At 39.9% G+C, this 19,865-nt stretch overlaps 2 protein-coding genes across 3 annotated transcripts in view; both read left to right on the forward strand.

Annotated features, from left to right (window-relative positions):
* Window positions 1-1,883: 1,883 nt before the first annotated feature.
* Window positions 1,884-7,027, forward strand: TEX12 (testis expressed 12). The gene is made up of 5 exons (XM_047752633.1): window positions 1,884-1,995; window positions 3,916-3,994; window positions 5,035-5,146; window positions 5,239-5,290; window positions 6,793-7,027. The coding sequence occupies exons 1-5, from the start codon at window positions 1,955-1,957 to the stop codon at window positions 6,935-6,937; spliced, it is 429 nt and encodes a 142-aa protein (XP_047608589.1). The 5' UTR covers window positions 1,884-1,954; the 3' UTR covers window positions 6,938-7,027.
* Window positions 7,028-10,841: 3,814 nt separating this feature from the next.
* The window catches only part of BCO2 (beta-carotene oxygenase 2), a 43,996-nt gene continuing 34,972 nt past the window's right edge, over window positions 10,842-19,865 (forward strand). Inside the window, exons 1-2 of one of the 2 annotated variants that reach the window (XM_047752634.1) lie at window positions 10,842-11,023; window positions 16,636-16,840. In XM_047752634.1, coding sequence (XP_047608590.1) covers window positions 10,936-11,023; window positions 16,636-16,840 — 293 coding nt within the window. In that variant the 5' untranslated portion in view covers window positions 10,842-10,935. The remainder of the gene's footprint in view (window positions 11,024-16,635; window positions 16,841-19,865) is intronic. The other variant, XM_047752635.1, reaches the window with a different exon arrangement.

Raw genomic sequence — 19,865 nt, forward strand, 5'->3', positions numbered from 1 at the left:
TACCCTCATTTATTCTCACTTGTAGCTTATGCAATGAAGACAAGATTTTAAGCATAAAATGTCCATTGTGTTCTCTTAATTTGGTGTAAACTTTTATGTACCAGGCGGAGTCATTTTTCCTAGAAATATTTTATCAACTAGTCAATTATCTGTTTAGCTATCATACAACGCAGAGCCTGGGAGAGGCATTAGATCAGTATTTCTTAAACTTTTGAATTTAATGGATTGTTAAGAATAATAATGACAGGAGTTCCCATTGTGGCGCAGTGGAAATGAATCTGACTAGTAACCATGAGGTTGTGGGATCCATCCCCACCCTGCTCGGTGGATTAAGGATCTGGCATTGCCATGGGCTGTGGTGTAGGTTGAAAACGCAGCAGCTCAGATCCTGATTGCTGTGGCTGTGGCGTAGGCCGGCAGCGGTAGCTCTGATTTGCCCCATAGCCTGGGAACCTCCATATGCCATAAAAGAATAATAACAGTAATGATAGTGATGAAGAAGAGACAGACACTGAGTGGATAACTGTACACTTTACCAAGTAAGGGCATTAAAAACTAAAAAGTTTAATATTTTTATTTCTTGAGAGAACACCTTAACACCCCAAAATTTAGGAAGGACACTGTACCTAAGAGACAGTCTTTTAAAGTGATGCAGGGAGTTCCCTGGTGGCCTAGTGGTTATGGACCCCAACTTATCACTCTGTGGCTCAGGTATGATTCCTTGCCCAGGAACTTCTGCATGCCTGTGAGACCATAAATAAATAAATAAATAAATGAAACACATTCGCTTTATACAAAACTCATTACCTTTTTCCTCACTTTATCACAAACAGAAAATTTCAACAGATTGTCAGCAGTCCTTAGTGAATGGAATGTTCTATAGATGATCAGTAACTGCACCATAATCATCAAGTGTAGTTATTAAATGACTTATATTTCACAAGCATAGCACAACTGAAGTTAAACCAAGTACTTTTTTCTAAAAGTTTACTTGAAGAAGTTGGCTTTTTCACCAACAGCTTACAAATAAACATATACACACAATCCTTACAAGTCTTTTTAACAACTGCCATTTAAATAAACCCCAAAGGAAAAAACAATAATATGCATGTGTTAGTTTGCTAAGGTGTAAGATAACTGACCTGGAATGTCTGGGAAGTGTTATTGACCTTTGTTTTATGAGATGATATACTTTTTATTTTCTTCCACAACTAACTGGGCGTAAGTGCAGAATGCCTATCCTTGCCATTGTGGTCAAAGGCACCATATTAAAGCTCCCAATGAGGCTAAACTTTAAATATGTGAGTCATGCGTGTTACAAAATATGTTTTGAAAGCTGCCAACGATGTTGACTAAACTTACTGACACATCAAGAAGGATATGTTTTCTAAAACGCTGTGATTCCAAAAGTTGAGTTGCACCAAATATGAAGAGGTAAGAAACCAAGACTCTAGATCTATAAGTGTCTGGTCCGGCCAGCGGGGGACTCAGGTTTAAACACTTCTTGCAACAAACAAACCATCTGGACCAGGCTGTATCTTTCACTTGGAAAGTGGTAGTGGGGTACTACCATCTTGTGCTTCTTTTCTGAGGTTCCAAGAGACCAGAACACACCCCGGCCTTCCTCTGGTAGTTCTTTCTTGGTCTTTCTTGAGAAACCAGTCTTAGATCTGATTTCTCCCTTCTTCCCCAGAAACTCAGTGGGAGGCTGGGAGAGAGTTTCCTTTTCGGAGACACCAAGCCGGCAAGGCACGTTGGGAGAAAGACCCCGTCCCCGTCCCCGTGGCAGCGGGGAGGCGACGTGTCACGTGACCTGCCGCGCTGCCCATCGGGAAAGCTGCTGCCTTGAGCCTGCGCACGCACGCTGGCCTCTTCCCGCGTTTTAGCTGACGAGGAAAGTCTCCCCACGGAACGGTAGGCCGGTCTTGGGGTGCGGCTCTGAGGCTGAGCGCCCATGAGAGTGTGCCTGGCTGTGAAGCAAGGCAGTGAGAGCAGGTGGGCGCTTCCTCCCAGGTCTCTGATGAGACCGAAAGGCTAGTGGGGAGGAGAGGGAGAGGGAGCCGGAGAGGGAGAGGGAGCCGGAGCGGGACGTGAGGACCCAGGTAGGTGGGATAATCTGAGGGGCCCGAGGTAGCGTCAGAGGAAGAGAAGCCGAGGAGAAAACGATTGGACAAGGCCAAGAGCTCATACTTGGTAATGATTGCAAGGCCAGTCTGCGGCCGTGCAGGTGCTTGTCGCAGGCCGAGGCCCAGCCCGTTGACCAGACCAGGATTCATCTGAGGACCGTAGCTATGACAGAAAAATTAAAACTTCTGTTTTCGCAGAAGTTGAATTACCTCTGTTTTTACAGAAGTTGACTTACGTAATTAGGAAAGTTTTGATTTGATACATGCACGTTCTGTTACTTTGAGACAGGCAAGAAGAGGTGTAAAAAGAAAAGGGAAGAGAAAAAGGGGAAGAGAGTGTAGAACAGCTCTCATGTTGGCTTCTCTGAAATATTCTCCAGCTTCCCAAGAGGGAGCACTAATGTGCGTGTGTAGAGTTTTCTACATATTACTACATATTCTATTCCAGTACTTACTTTTTATTTTATTTATTTATTTATTTATTTATTTATTTTTGTCTTTTTTTTTTGCTATTTCTTTGGGCCACTCCCGCGGCATATGGAGGTTCCCAGGTTAGGGGTCGAATTGGAGCTGTAGCCACTGGCCTACACCAGAGCCACAGCAACGCAGGATCGGAGCCGCGCCTGCAACCTACACCACAGCTCACGGCAACGCCGGATCGTTAACCCACTGAGCAAGGGCAGGGACCGAACCTGCAACCTCATGGTTCCTAGTCGGATTCGTTAACCACTGCGCCACGACGGGAACTCCCCTAGTACTTACTTTTTCAGCTGCACCTGCAGTGTATGAAAGTTCCCAGGCCAGGAATCTAATCCTGGGCCACAGCTGTGACTTACATGCTGCAGCTTCGGCAATGTCAGATCCCTTAGCTCACTGCGCTGGGCCAGGACAGAGTCTCCACAGAGACACGTAAGATCATTAACCCACTGTGCCACAGTTAAAACTCCCAAAAGACTCTTTTATTTTATTTATTTATTTATTTTTGCCTTTTCTAGAGCTGCTCCCCAGGCATATGGAGATTCCCAGGCTAGGGGTCTAATCGGAGCTGTAGACACCAGCCTAGGTCAGAGCCACAGCAACATGGGATCCGAGCCACCTCTGCGACCTGCACCACAGCCCATAGCAACTCGGGATCCTTAACCCACTGAGCAAGGCCAGAGATCGAACTCGCAACCTTGTGGTTCCTACTCAGATTCGTTAACCACTGAGCCACGACGGGAACTCCCAGAAGTCTCTTTTAGACTAGAAGAGATCTTGGTACCAGTCTGACCTAGTTTAACATGTTTGAATTTGGTCAATTGTCTCTGTCCCTGTTTTCACATCTGCAAAAGATGAGATTGAATTAGATGGACTGTTTCAACATTAAGCTTTTGTGAAGGCAGAACATTCTTAACTGAATCCTGAAACAAGGCAGACATGCCAAAGAGATTAGTTTGACTGTATATAGAGGGACTAGAAGGAAATCATGGGAAATGGTAGGCTGGCTGGCCCCAGGTGATGTAGGACTTTGGATTCTATACCATAGAATTTGAATTTATTCTGGAGCAGTGAATGATCAAGGGAAAGTTTTCTGAACTAGAAGAATGCAGTAATCAGAGTTTTGAAAGGTTGCCCAAACAGTAGTTGATAGTATGAAACACAGAAGGGAGAATTTGAGTAGTTTAGGTAAGTGACAAATAATGAGAGCCTAAACTAAGAGGGGTAGGAGGAAAGGAAAGAAAGGGAAAGATTCAGGAGAGCTATAGCATGGAGTTTATATCTAAATTTGACACTGCTTTAAACTTTGCAGCTTTTGCCTCCAGAATATTATGGCAAGTAACCCTGTAAAACCTGATACTAGAAATTGCAAGAGACCGAGAGAGTTGGAGGTAATCTTTGTGCTTGTGGAGCCTTTTACTTTATATGCTTTTAATTTTATATACTCTTTTATATACTTTTCAAGTTTTTCACACTTAAAATAATTCTATTGATAAATGGAACTTAATGTTTTCATATTCCCAGAGCTGAAGTTGTCCCAGCAGGAACTATATTGTCTCCAACTGCCTTTTCACTAAATATAGGCCTCCAGGAAGCTATTGGGAGGTTTCTTTGTGGTAATTTGTGATCTGGAGACAGAAGTGGATTCATGCTTTTACGATACATAGGACTTTAAATAATTATTTTGATATATAAGTAGGATATCTACTTGCTTTTTTTTTTTTTTTTCTTTTTAGGGCTCTTCCTGTGGCAAACAGAGGTTCCCAGGCTAGGGATCAAATTGGAGCTATAGCTGCCAGCCTATGCCATAACCACAGCAATGCCAGATCCGAGCTGCATCTGCCACCTACACCACAGCTCACAGCAATGCTAGATCCTTAACCCACTGAGTGAGGCCAGGGATCAAACCTGCATCCTCATGGATGCTAGTCAGATTCATTTCCGCTGAGTCATGATGGGAACTCCTGTACTTGCTACTTATGAAAAAGTGCATGGTCCTGCCCATCTTCATTACTGCCCTGCCAATTGGTCTGTTTATGTTTGAGGCATTATTCGTTTCCTTAAAGATTATGTTATCTTGCAAAAATTCGCAAGCATTTGGCTAGTATCCAAATGAGTTTTACTGTTTTGTTAATATAAATATCTGCTGGCTCAAGATTCAGTAAACTTTTTTGTCAGGGGATTAATACCGTTTTCAAAATCTAATGTAAACCTGCGATAAAATTTTTGTGTGGAACAAAGGGCTTGTTGGGCCTAGAAGCTTCCTTGGTAATAAAATTACAAATGACCAATTAGGACATGAGAGCATATAATTTCCAATATGTTTGCTTTTTTCTGAAAGATATTTTCTTTTCTTTTTTTTTTTTGGCAATGTATGTATCTTAAGGGTCTTGTTAGCTATTTACCTATTTTCTTTACTTTCTTCTATTAGCCTCAAATGCCAGATAGTCCACAACTGTCCTCTCTTGGAAAATCAGATTCTTCTTTCTCTGAAAGCTCTGGATTATTTTATAAGGATGAAGCCCTGGAGAAAGATTTGAATGGTGATATATAAAGTGCTTATATTTCTATACATTTATTTTTTAATATGGAAGGCTTATTATAGTTCATAACTTAGTGATTTTTTTTTGAACAGATATGAGCAAGGAAATTAATCTCATGTTGTCTACATATGCAAAGATCTTAAGGCAAGTACTTGTAGTATCTTCTCTTGAGTCTTTATCTTAGGCATAGAATTTTTCTTCTGGAAACCCAATAATGGGAAGTTTAGTTAAAGGGCTGCAAAACCTATCTAGTAATTATAACTGAAATTTTTTATTCTACATCAGTTTCTTGTAATAGATTAGCTGGTTGTTTTCTTTGTCTTTCTTTTTTTTTAAGTCTTTTTAAGGGCTGCACCCTCAGCATATGGAAGTTCCCAGGCTAAACGTCAAATCACAGCCTACATCACAGTTCTGTGGGATAGAAGACACATCTGCGACCTTATAAAACATAATAGGTGCAGCTTGAGGCAAAGCTGGATCCTTAACCCACTGAGCGAGGCTAGGGATCAAACCTACATCCTCATGGGTAGTAGTCAGATTCTTAACTCACTGAGCCACAGCAGGGACTCCCATATTATGCACATTTTATTTACTTATTTACAATTTTTTTTTTCTCTCTTGGCTGCCCCATACATACGGAGTTCCCAGGCCAGGAATCAGACATGAGCTGTATTTGGTGCCAGGCACAGGAATTGAACTTATGTCCCAGTGCTGCAGAGACGGCACTCATCCCTGTTGTGCCACAGTGGGAACTCCTAGCTGGTTATTACCAAAGACTAACTTTTCTACTAAACATCTTCTATCTTAATAGTCTCAGAGCTAATATGAAGCTAAATATATTTTGTTCTCTAATGAGATGATAAAAAATTTAAAATTTTATGAAAAACTTCCAGAAAAAGGCCATTTGGTGAAGTTAACCATAATAATAGAGTGATATTAAAGATAAAGTAAATATTTATATTTATGAAATATTTAAATATTATCAGTATATATTTGAAGGCTGAACTTAAATATTCTATTGGCCTGAGACTATTATGTTTTATAAGGTGTTTTTTTTTAAACTACTCAATAATCACTGTATTTGAATAATGGTTTGTATGGCTGTTAAAATAATGTATATCATTTAACATTAGAATTGCAAAGTATGGAGTTCCCGTCGTGGCGCAGTGGTTAACGAATCCGACTAGGAACCATGAGGTTGCGGGTTCGGTCCCTGCCCTTGCTCAGTGGGTTAACCATCTGGCGTTGCCGTGAGCTGTGGTGTAGGTTGCAGACGCGGCTCGGATCCCGCGTTGCTGTGGCTCTGGTGTAGGCCGGTGGCTACAGCTCTGATTCGACCCCTAGCCTGGGAACCTCCATATGCCACGGAAGCGGCCCAAAAGAAATAGCAAAAAGACAAAAAAAAAAAAGAAAAAAGAATTGCAAAGTGTAAGATACACATTCTGCTGTGCCAAGGTATAGTGAAAAATATTTGTGGAACTAATTTAACTTCTACAGAGCAATGTTTGTAAATTAATGAGGTTTTCTGATATACAAAGCCATTTAAATGAAATAGCTAACAAATATAACTAATAAAGAATATCACTATGATAGTATCTTTAGATGTTATGACTGTTTAGTTGAATGTAAATTTTTTTCCCCATTAGTGAGAGAGCAGCAGTAGATGCATCTTATATTGACGAGATAGACGGACTCTTCAAAGAAGCCAATACTATTGAAAACTTTCTGATACAGAAAAGAGAGCTCCTGAGACAGAGGTTTACAGTGATTGCAAACACACTGCACAGATAAAATTGTGTACTTAAAATAAGCTGAGAATTTAAGCTCATTATTGTTGTAATGAAAGAATGACATTTGTGCTCTGAACGCTCTCTGGTTCTTAAGAAAATGTGTACCTTAAATATATAGAAACTCTTTAAATTTCTTTTCTAGATTTTAAAGGGGCTTTAAGCTGGACATTAATATGAAGTATGTAGCTTTTTTTTTGAGAGTCAAATATTTAGTGTATTTTAAAACGTGTACATTATTTAAATTATATGGATTCTTTTTTCCTTAAACTTCCTAACCTTTCTTAAATTTCTAAAATAAGACTCATTGAGTTAATTTGATAATATTTAACAATATTACACTTTTCTTTTTGAATATTTTTTTTAAATGGCAGATAGCTTTGGAGATAGTTACAAGATGTTTTTCGTGGTCAATATTGAAAAAAAACCCCTAAAACCCCAAAGTAATTGGTCCAGTTTCTCAATATGTAGTTAAATTGTACTATTGCTATTTAGTATAACCATTTGATTATTTTCACTATTATTATTATTATACATCACTAATAAAAATTTGGTTTAAAATTATTGTCGTGTGGTAAAATAAAAACCAGAAATTACTAACTAGAACTTTATATGAGTTGGCTTTTTTTACACATCAACTATATCAATGGTGTAGTTAAGGAAATGTATTTAGAAGCCTTAGCAGCTGTGTGCTATGGAATAAAGATTAGTGGTCCAGAAGTAAAGAAGTTGGCTAAACAAGTCAATCTTGGTGAGTAATTTCAATCTTATTATAATTCAGAAATTGAATTCGGACTAGGAAATCTCTAATATTTATCTAGCTGAAAAAACCTCCCTTTGTTGGAAGGTACTGTTTTGATTTTATTGGAAACAATTTTTTTTGTCACATCTAAGGCATGTGGAAGTTCATGGGCCAAGGATGGAACTCTTGCCACAGTTGAGACCTGTGCCACAACTTCAGGAATACTGGTCCTTAATTTGCTGTGCCACATGAGAACTTTTAAAATATTACAAAATTATGTGTGATAATTGTATTGATCAGATTTTTGAAAATCACAGCACCCATTGTTCAGTCATCTAGATAATTCAATCTTTTACATGTATATTTTGCTGATATAGGCAATTAAAATTTGGATACGTTTACAGGCAGTACTGCAGGGAATTTGGTATTCCTCAGGTGGACAGCATGTTTCCCTTGCTGCCTTCTAAATGTTAAAATCTCATTTCGTCAAATTAATTTTTTTTGTGTGTGTGTGCTTTTTAGGGCTGAACCTGTGGCATATAGAAGGTCCCAGGGTAGGGGTCGAATTGGAGCTGCAGTTGCCGGCCTATAACGCAGGTCATGGCAATGCCCTATCCTTAACCTACTGAACGAGGCCTGGGATTGGACCGAATCCTCATGGATACTAGTTGAGTTCTTAACTCATCGAGTCATGATAGGAACTCCCATTTTTTTTTTTTGTCTTTTTGTTGTTGTCGTTATTACTGTTGTTGTTGCTATTTCTTGGGCCGCTCCCGCGGCATATGGAGGTTCCCAGGCTAGGGGTCGAATCGGAGCTGTAGCCACCGGCCTCGCCAGAGCGACAGCAACGCAGGATCCGAGCCGCATCTGCAACCTACACCACAGCTCACGGCAACGCCGGATGGTTAACCCACTGAGCAAGGGCAGGGACCGAACCCGCAACCTCATGGTTCCTAGTCGGATTCGTTAACCACTGCGCCACGACGGGAACTCCGGAACTGCCATTTTTGAGTTCTTTTACTTTACAGAGTTCTTTAACGTTTAAATACGAAAATGATGCTGCTGGACCATTGTCATTAAGAAACATTCTTGAGTTATTTTTTTCCCAAGCATTTGTTATTAATGTGAGAGATAAGGCAAACATTGTTTTAGAGTGGATTTCATACTATATTTGTTATGTCTTCATAGTGTTACCATTGTTTAGCATCTGGTTCTTCCCTGTGCAGATTAAATTTGACCATTTCATTTGTTTGTATAAGAGTAGGTAACTGATTTTTAGTCACAATGTGTTTACTGGTCGGAATAGCTACCTCCTATCGAAAAAGTTCCTGAAAATCAGAAGGCTTATTATTATTATTTTTAATCTAATTTGATGTCTTTGGTACCATCCATATAAATGAGAATAACTATCTCACAACTGGAAATATGCTGTTGGAGAAATATATTTGCCTGTTAATTTTACACTTTCTTTAATTTTAATGAATACAATTTTGTAAGTTTATAAATTATTTTTCTCTAATTACAAATCAAAATATATATTCAATCTCTGTATATCATGAACTGCTAGACACTATGGGGAGTACAGAATAGTCTGAGATACTTTTTGTTCTCCCCTCTGACAATTTTAACCACTCCTTGCTTGAAATATACTTATGCGTCTTTTCTAGGAAGACATGATATGTTAATGTTAAAAGTATTTGGTAAGGGGGTCAGAGAGGTTTTTTTTTTTTTTTTTTTTTTTAGGGCCACCCTGGAGGCATATGGAGGTTCCCAGACAAAGGGTTGAATAGGAGCTGTAGCTGCTGGCCTACACCACAGCCACAGCAATGCGAGATCTGAGCCAAGTCTGCGACCCATACCACAGTTCATGGCAATGCTGAATCCTTAACCCACTGATCGAGGCCAGGGATTGAAACTGTGTCCTCATGGATGCTAGTTAGATTTGTTTCCTCTGAGCCATGATGGGAACTCTGCAAAGAGGTAGATTTTGAAATGGGCTTTTGAAAAGGAAAGAGGGAAGATATTTCAGGTGTGAAAAAGTTCCTTCAAGCCACAGAAGAACAAAAACATGGTGAGTCATTTCACTGGGCTGACAATTCACAAAGAGGAGTAGTGTATCATCTAAAGTGCTAGAGAGGAGTTCCCGTCATGGCTTAGTGCTTAACGAATCTGACTAGGAACCATGAGGTTGCGGGTTCGATCCCTGGCCTTGCTCGATGGGTTAAGGATCCGGCGGCGTTGCCATGAGCTGTGGTGTAGGTCACAGACACGACTCAGATCTGGCGTTGCTGTGCCTCTGGCACAGGCTGGCAGCTACAGCTCCGATTAGACCCTTAGCCTGGGAACCTCCACATGCCTCAGGTGCGCCCCTAGAAAAAGACCAAAAAAAAAAAAATAAACTGCTAGAGAGCAGGACGGAATCTATTCTCAATTTGTGGTACTATTTGACACATTGGTGCTCAGAAATGTTTGTTAAATTAATAAAATTATGTATGGTTATTATTATTATTATTATTATTATTGTTATTATTTTTGGCCACCTCATGGCACCTGGAGTTCCTGGGCCAGGGATCAGATCTGAGCCGCAGCTATGGCCTAAGCGGTGGCCATGCCAGATCCCCAACCCACTGTGCTGGGCCAGGGATCTAACCTGAGTCCTGGTGCTCCTGAGACGCCACCGATACTGTTGTGCCACAGTGGCAACTCCTGGTTACTAGTTTTTTAAGAGCATACCTCATAATGCTTTATTCATACTAGATTGTTAGAAAATGTTTTGCAAATTAAGTGAATAGAAAAGGAAAGAGGAAGTGCTAGAAAGCTAAAGAGGCAAGGATGAAAGGTTGAGGCCAGATTGTAGAGTCCTTTGTTAACAGATTAAATTTGGACTTTATTCTGTAAAGAAAGAAGAGGTCTGAGTCTTTCAGAAGAGAGGAGTGGCATAAAGAAATTGATCCCATGGATCAAATGACTTAACTGTAGTGTGAGGACCCATTTGAAAGAGGGAAGTCTAGAGAGGGAGACCACTATGGGTGATCCAAATTCAGTATTCCAAACAGCAACTTGCTATAGATAGGTTGTTGGGATTCTTGCCCTGGAAATTGAGACTAAGAGAGATTGCAGGTCTTTTGAAGCCCTACCCTTTAAGCCCCACCTCCCCTCTCCCTTCTGTCAGTGAGCCAGGGACAGTCCGGGAAGTGTTTCACTGCCAGTGTGAGGATTTGTGAATCACGGGATCTGCTGCTACTGAACTCACTACAAAAATGTTTTTTCAGATCTTTCTGCATTTTGTCAGCAATCTTTCTACAATTGCAGTCGGTTTCCTTTCTGTGATAGTATACCGGATCCCAGGTAGGGGATTCACCCCCTCCTCTTCCCCTTTCTCCTTTTCTTACCAGTCTGAACTTCTTTTCTGTGTCTCTTTCATGCAGTATTCAGAAGCCGCTAGCATTCTAGGGGCTTCTGAAGTTTTTCCCGTCTGTGTGGGGTGGATATAAGCAACAACACTGCAGAGCTGGGAGTTAAAGAAGACTGAGTCAGGATTTGTTTACTTTTCGTTAGGGAAACAGCCTTTCTCCGTCCAAGTACTTACCAGGCCTGACCCTCCTTAGCTTCCAAGAGCAGATGAAGTTGGGCATATTCAGGGTGGTATGGCTGTAGATGAAACCAGCTTTCTTTTTTTCTTTGTCTTTTGCCCTTTTCTAGGGCCGCTCCCACGGCATATGGAGGTTCCCAGGTCAGGGGTCTAATCGGAGCTGTAGCCACTGGCCTGCGCCAGAGCCACAGCAACGCCAGATCCGAGCTGCAGCTGCGTCTGCAACCTACACCACAGCTCACGGCAACGCCGGATCCCTAACCCACTGAGCAAGGGCAGGGACCGAACCCGAAACCTCATGGTTCCTAGTTGGATTCGTTAACCACTGTGCCACGATGGGAACTCCCAGTTTTCTATTTGTGTATTTTATACAACATAAAGGGGTGGAATTCGGGGTTTAGGAGTTCTCTTGGATCTGTAATAGGAAGAATATTTACTTTTTAGAACTTCATCAATTGACATCACTGCTACAATGTTCTAATGTAAATATTTGGCTTTTCTATTTGCATTCGGGGAGACTATCCTAAAACCTCTGTTTATTGCTTTATAGGTTTCTGTTGTAGCTAGTAACTGTCACATGTTTTGTTTATTGAAATTGGTTGGTATAGAAATATTAGAAATCATACTGATATGTTCTAAACAGCTTTAAAATTATTTAATTCAATAATGTAGTGCTTTCAGTATGTAGGGCAATGCGTTAGGTGCTAGGGTGGGGACAAACACAAGATCCTATAGTCAAGAAATACTGGGAGTTCCCATCATGGCGCAGTGGTTAACGAATCCAACTAGGAACCATGAGGTTTCGGGTTCGGTCCCTGCCCTTGCTCAGTGGGTTAACGATCCGGCGTTGCCGTGAGCTGTGGTGTTAGGTCGCAGCTGCAGCTCGGATCCCGCATTGCTGTTGCTGTGGCTCTGGCGTAGGCCGGTGGCTACAGCTCCGATTAGACCCCTAGCCTGGGAACCTCCATATGCTGCGGGAGCGGCCCAAGAAATAACTAAAAAGACAAAAAAAAAAAAAGAAATACTGGTAGTCAAGGTTATAACGTGTATTCATCTTTATCACACTAGATGGAATAAAATAAATGCTATAAGAGAACTAAAACAGATGCCGTGTGATTTCAGGCTGAGGAGAATAAGTTATTGCTATATGAAGTGAGAACGTTGTGTTTATGAAGCAGGTGACATGGGCGCTGCATCTTGAAGGATGCATCACTTTAAGGAGAGAGAAATATCCTAGGTGAAGAAAAGTGTACAAGAGACTGGAGAGTGGCCCAGTGTGGCTAAAGGAAAAGGTATTAGAGTCAGAACTGGACAGGTAAGTTGATGTGAGACTGTATGGTGCCTTCCTCAAAGCTTGGCCAGTGGTTTAGAATTTACTTGGTAGACAGTGAGGTATCATAAGTAAAGGTTTTATGAAAGAATATATGATACAATCCGATCTGTGCTTAGGGAGATTAATTTAGTATTAGTGCTTCCTAACAGTTTTCACATTATAGTGCACATAGACTGTGATAATAGTTTTATCCACGGTAGAGTAAATTGGATGGCATCTGGAGCCCCAAGATCTGCTTAGAGCTAGACGCGATTGACGTGAGGCTTCTGGCCATCTCAAAGACTAAGGAGATCAAGAGGACCATCCGTTATGAAGCGTTGGTGTAGATGATAGCTTCCCTATCTACTTTCAATTAAGAGGCTCTGATAATATATGTGTAAGAGGGTTGTGAGGGCCCAAATTAGGACAGAAGAAAGGAAGTTGCTACTAGGCAAGAGAATATGAAGCATTGGTGTTGAAAAGGACAGGTTCAGGATAGAAGAAAAATTGGTTGGGGGGAGCTTCCTTGGAAGGGTGGATTGGTAAAAAATCTTTACAAAGGATTTGCTCCAGATACCATTGCAAACCTCTGAGCCCTAGTAATTTATAGAGGCTACCCTATATCATCCCCTTAGGATCTTCTCAGCCTTGTGTGCATATAGTCAGCAGAATTTAACCACTTAGGGGACAGTGAAGAACACAAATTCAAGGTCAGCAGAGCTTTGAAAGCTAAGTTATTTCGCAGGTGGGAAAATTGATTCGAGAGGAAAAATGAAAAATTCTCTTGACATATTTTGAGTCATCTGCAAGAAGCAATTGGTGAAGTTAAGGGACTAGATGAGATTACTAAGGGAGAGTGCTGAGATTAAAGAGTAAAGGTTCAAGGTCAACTTTTAGGAACACATTCATGAGGTGATAAGAGGAATTAACATTAGGAAATTATGTACTATTATATTTAATTATGGTGATAAACATGAACAGGAAATTTTACCCTCATTTTATTATTGAAAAATTTGAGGCTCAGAGTGATTAGTAACTTGCCCAAGGTTGTCAGCTAATTAGTGAAATTTTTTTTTTTTTGTCTTTTCGCTATTTCTTGGGCTGATCCCACGGCATATGGAGGTTCCCAGGCTAGGGGTCAAATCGGAGCTGTAGCCACCAGCCTACACCAGAGCCACAGCAATGCGGGATCCGAGCCGTGTCTGCAACCTACACCACAACTCACGGCAACGCCGGATCGTTAACCCACTGAGCAAGGGCAGGGATCGAACCCACAACCTCATGGTTCCTAGTCGGATTCGTTAACCACTGTGCCATGACTGGAACTCCTAATTAGTGAAATTTGAGAACCCCTCTGGCAAGCAGGGAGAAGGAAAGTTAGAAAAGTGCAATGTCTCAGAAGCCAAGAATAGCAAGGATTTTAAGGGGGTATTTACCACAATATCAAGTACTATGGAAAATATGAAGGGTATGTAACAAACTGCCAACAGCATGCTGTGGAGTATATATAAACATGTAAATAACTATTCAAATAAATGCTGAATCAAGGTATTCAATTTAATTCTACTTAAGTAAGAGGAGTAAAATACCTAACCCCAAGGAATTTATTTTAATATAGAAGGGAAAATAAGATAAATATGCATAATAATATTAAAAGTAGTAAGAAATACTAGAGGATTTCCTCAAGTTTTTGAAGCATTCTCTCTCTCTCTCTCTTTTTTTTTTTTGTCTTTCTGTCTTTTGTAGGGCTGCGCCCATGGCACATGGAAATTCCCAGGCTAGGGGTCTAATCAGAGCTTTAGCTGCCAGCCTACACCACAGCCACAGAAACGCCAGATCCCAGCCGTGTCTGTGACCTACACCATAGCTCACGGCAACACCAGATCCTTAACCCACTGAGCGAGGGCAGGGACCGAACCCGCAACCTCATGGTTCCTAGTCAGATTCGTTAACCACTGAGCCATGACGGGAACTCCAAAGCATTCACCTTATACTTCTAATCTTGTAGTTCTCAAATTTTAGTATGCCTAAGAATACCTGCTTGCCCTACACCAGAGATTCTGATAGAGACAAAATAGGGACCTAATAGGTCCAGAGTAGGGTCCATGAATCTGCACATTAGCAGTAATGCCAGGTATTTCTGTTACAAGAAACAATGCTCAAACAGAACACTGACTCCAGTATAAATGGTTTGTTTGTGTGTCTTGTTTCCTTGGCAGTGAGTTCCTTTACATCAGTTCTAATATTTTTTATTCCTCAGTGGTGCCTACCGCTTTGTTGAATGAATATATAATTTAAAGAAAGAAGGTATTATACCTCATTGGATTGATCATTAAAAGCTACATGAATAGTAATAGCTAACATTTTTTGGGTATGCACTATATTCTAAAAAACTTTTCATAACCTAGCTCTTTTAGTCTTTATAGCCTTAGGAGCAATAAGTATTATTATCCCCATCTCAGTAGGAGGAAGTAGAAGAGGTTGTCTTGTTCAAGGCTAATTCTGTGGAAAATGGCAGGCCAAGACTTCAACTCAAGCATTCTAGAGCCAGTCAGAGCCTGGGTCCACACTCTTAAGTATTACACTATGTTTCCTCTTAAAGGAAGTAGCATCTGAGATAGACTTTGAACAACAGATAAAATTTCCTTAGGGTTAGAGTAGTGGGATGGGCATCCGGGGTGAAAGTGAATTTTCTTTGGGAAATTAGGAAATAGTTGAGTTTGACTGGATTGTTACTTATAGGAAAGTAGAAGGTCTCAAGTGCTCTAAACTGAATTTTTGAAAGATTTGAAAGAATATAATAGATATAATACAGTAAAACATTTTGCTAAAAGATTGCAGATCTCACTTCTTCAGAAAGTAGTGTCCCTATGTGTTAGTTTGCTTTTATAGTTAAGACTTTTATATCACTGTTACAGTTTTATGAAATAAAGCAAAAGGCAATATTTTATAGTATTTAATTAATTATATACTTATATATATTTCACTATCCCTCTGAGTTAGGCAATACTGCTTTGTGAACACTAAATATGAAGCAATAGGGACAATTTTCAGCTCTTATTATAAAATAATAATTTTGGAGTTCCTGTCATGGTGCAGTGGAAATGAATCCAACTAGGAACCATGAGGTTGCAGGTTCAATCCCTAGCCTCTCTCAGTGGGTTAAGGATCCAGTGTTGCCGTGAGCTGTGGTGTAGGTCAAAGATGCGGCTCAGATCTGGCATTGCTGTGGCTGTGGTGTAGGCCGGCAGCTATAGCTCCGATTAGACCCCTAGCCTGGGAACCTCCATATGCTGCAGGTGTGGCCCTAAAAGGACAAAAGCCAATAATAGTAATAATTTTTGTGGCTTTTGAACTTCAAGTAATTTCAGACCAAGTATCACTACATAATTTAACTTATGACACCTTTTTCCTAGAACATGACGTATACATTCACAGGTATACAATTAAAATAGAAGAAATTAAATTGTAGGTCCTAGGGAGTTCCCTGGTGGTGCAGTGGGTTAAGGATCCAGCCTTGTCACTGCTGTGGCTTGAGTCTTGGCTGTGGCCCAGGTTTGATCCCTGGCCCAGGAACTTCTGTATGCTGTGGGCGTGGCCCCCTAAATGAATAAATAAACAAATAGCAGATGCTATTAAACTCTCATAAATCACTATGAAATCTTTGGGATCATATTCTTGTGTATCTAAAGTACTGAGATCAGTGTAATTATAATATTGAATGGTGGGCATTTTCTGTTAGAATAGTGAGAAATAGCTATTAGCATGTTTGGGATGAAAAGACAAGCATTGTTCAACTACGGGAAATGATAATAGTGGTAATTAAAGTCTTGAGTCATTTCTTAGGCAGAGTTGTACTGTAAGAACACAAAAAGGATTGTTGTAGTTCAAAAATGGAGAGCCAAAGAGTTGAAGATCTGAGAATGAGGAAGGAGAGAAATTTGGAGATTCTTTGGTTTACGTTTCCCTTGCCAGTAGATGAGGTTGCTGTCCATGGAGAAACAGGCGTGTTTATAGAAGACTGGTAAAAATATGCTTTTGATTTCCTCTTCACAGTTTTGAAGAAGTACATGGAAAATACTCATCAGAAAAAAGTGATCTTTGGCAAGCAGAAGAATCTCCCATGTATTGCCCCACTCCTAACCACGGTGGAGGAGACTCCGAAGATCATCTCCGCTCAAGTCCGGGGACACGTTCCTAAGTGGCTCAATGGCTATCTTCTTCGAATTGGACCTGGGAAATTCGAGTTTGGGAAAGATAAGTAAGCGTTGATTCTGGAGAACAATTTGGATATCTTAGCATATGCTGGTTCTATGGAATGTGCATTAGTATCTGCTTCCTTTTCTGAGGCTAACATTGCCATGCAATCCCTTTGATTACAGATGAGGAAACTTGTAGACTATAGAAAAAAACATGGAGACTTAATTCTGTTTTAAAAGTCCTGACTTTTCTGTTTTGCGGAATATATATATATATATATTTTTTTTTGTCTTTTTGTCTTTTTGAGGGCCGCACCCTCGGCATATGGAGGTTCCCAGGCTAGGAGTCTAATTGGAGCTGTAGCCACTGGCCTACGCCACAGTCACAGACATGCTGGATCCGAGCTGCGTATTTTACCTACACTACAGCTCACCACAACGCTGGATCCTTGACCTGCTGAGTGAGGCCAGGGATCGAACCTTTGACCTCATGGTTCCTAGTTGGATTCGTTTCCACTGTGCCAGGATGGGAACTCCAGAATATTGTAAATTTCAAGTCATCTGAAAGTTTATGCCAAAAGAGAAGTGTCAGGAACGATCTATATGACTTCCGAGCTCTATTTCATCACAAGTTCCTGAAGGAAGGGGCAGTGTCTTCACTCCCTTACCCACTACTCCCCAGACACAGTGGCTCTTTCAGTTCCTCAAACCAGGCATGTTTATTTTTGCCCAGGGTTATCATGGCATTGCTCACTCATCTCTTTTCCCAAGTCTGATTCTTGTCATTCGGATATCAGCTCAAATCTCACGTCCTCTGAACCTCCCCTGATCTCCCAATCTAACAGTGGTACTCTTTATTATGTTACCTATTTTATTCTCTGCACTATTGATAGCTAGTATATTTTTGTTTGTCTATTTATTTATTAGCTGTGTTCCCTCACTAGATGTTAGTTCCATGAGGGCAGGGACTTTTTCTTCACTCCATATCCCCAATATCTAAGATAGTGTCCTATACTTAAATAACAATAAATGTATGTAAATAAGTGAAACAAATCCAGTAACTATCATTTCTTTGTTTGTCTACTAGAGGCATGAAATGATGTGAAGAAAACACTCTGGGGAGTTCCCTCATGGCTCAGTGGTTAATAAACCCGACTGGTACCCCTGAGGATGAGGGTTCAATCCCTGGCCTCACTCAGTGGGTTAAAGATCTGTCATTGCCATGAGCTGTGGTGTAGATCACAGATGTGGCTCAGATCCAAGTTGCTGTATCTCTGGTGTAGGCCGGTGGCTATAGCTCGGATTGGATCCCTAAGCCTGGGAACCTCCATATGCCATTGGTGTGGCCCTAAAAAAAAATAGACAAAAAACAGAACAAAACAAAACAAAAAAAAGAAACTACTGTTGTCAGAAAGAAATCTACTTTCCTTAAGCATTTAAAAATATTAGAAACTTTTTTTCATTCTGAATGTTTTAACCCGTATAAAACTTTTTGAAATATAGAGCAGAGTGTGGTCAAAGTATATGCCACATCCTCTGTTAGCACTTTGGTATATTATCCTGCTACTCTTTCCCTCATCTCTATAGATTTGTTTTAAATAATCACAATCATATTATACATAGAATTTTTTTTTAGTGAGGTATAATTGACGTATAACATTATATTGGTTTCAAGTGTGCGACATAATGATTCAACATTTGTATATATTATGAAAGTATCATCACAATAAGTCTGGTTAATGTTTGTCACCATACATAGTTACAAAATTTTTTTCCTTATGATGAGGACGTTTAAGTTTTACTGTCTTAACAACTTTCAAATATGTAGTATGGTATTATTAATTCTAGTCATAATTCTGTACATTACAGCCCTTATTTTCTAACTGGAAGTTTGTACCTTCTCATCTCCTTCACCTCCTGCAACCACCAATCTGTATCTATAAACTTTCTTTTCTTTCTTCATTTTAAAGATTCTGCATATAAATGAGTTCATATATATGTCTTTTTCTGTCTGATTTATTTTACTTAGCATAATGTCCACAAGCTCTGTCCATGTTGGAAATGGCAAGATTTCTTTCTTTTTTATGGCTGAATAGTATTCCACCGTATATATACATACTGCATTTTCTTTAGCCTTTCCTCTGTCTATGGGCACTAAGATTGTTTCTGTATCCTGGCTGTGGTAAGTAATGCTGCAATAAACAGGGGGATGCATATATCTTTTCAAGTTAGTGTTTTCGATTTCTTCAAATAAATATCCAGAGATGGAATTGCTGGATCATATGGTAGTTCTATTTTTAATTTTTTTCTATTTTTAATTTTTAAAAGAACCTCCATAAAGGTTTCCATAGTGGCTGTACTAATTGACATTTTCGCCAACAATGTGCAAGTGTTCTTTTTTCTCTTCATATCCTTCCCAACGCTTTCTTTTCCTTTTTTTTTTTTTTTTTGGCCATGGCATGCAGCAACTTGATGTTCACAGACCAGGGATTGAATCTGGGCTGCAGGAGTGAAAGTGCTGAGCCCTACTAGGCCACCAGGGAACTCCCATTCTTTGTCTTCTTGGTAACAGTCATTCTAATAGATATAGGGCGGTATGTCATTGTGGTTTTGATTTGCATTTTCCTGATGATAAGTGGTGTTGAACATCTTTTCATGCATCTGTTGACCTGTAGGTCTTTTTGGGGAAAATGTCTATTCAGATATTCTTCCCATTGTAAAATCAGGTTGTTTGTTTTTTTGCTACTGAGTTGTGTGAGTTTTTTTTTTTTTTTTTTACATATTTTAGATAGTAACTGAATTTTGTTGCCTTCATTTTAAGAAGTTTCAGCAATAAGCCTTTTTATCTATCTTCCTATAAAATCTGAATGACTGTTACCTTTTGAAAATTAACAAATTTTTAAAGTGTAGTTGATTTACAGTGTTGGGGCAATTGCTGCTGTACAGCAAAGTGACTAAGTGAAAGACTGTTACTTTTAACGGCTGGATGATATTCCAGGAACCATTGACCTTGTTAAAAACATATGGTAAAATACACACAACATAAAATTTACCACCTAAAATCTGCCAACTATTTTTGAGTGTACA

The sequence above is a fragment of the Phacochoerus africanus genome, chromosome 11 (genome assembly GCF_016906955.1).
Source record: "Phacochoerus africanus isolate WHEZ1 chromosome 11, ROS_Pafr_v1, whole genome shotgun sequence".
In the NCBI taxonomy this organism is placed as follows: Eukaryota; Metazoa; Chordata; class Mammalia; order Artiodactyla; family Suidae; genus Phacochoerus; species Phacochoerus africanus.

Coding starts and splice junctions, on each gene's coding strand:
- TEX12 (XM_047752633.1), top strand. CDS start 1,955: ATGAGAGTGTGCCTGGCTGTGAAGCAAGGCAGTGAGAGCAG. Junction 3,995..5,034: donor AGAGACCGAGAGAGTTGGAG/GTAATCTTTGTG, acceptor TTCTTCTATTAG/CCTCAAATGCCAGATAGTCC. Junction 5,291..6,792: donor ACATATGCAAAGATCTTAAG/GCAAGTACTTGT, acceptor TTTCCCCATTAG/TGAGAGAGCAGCAGTAGATG.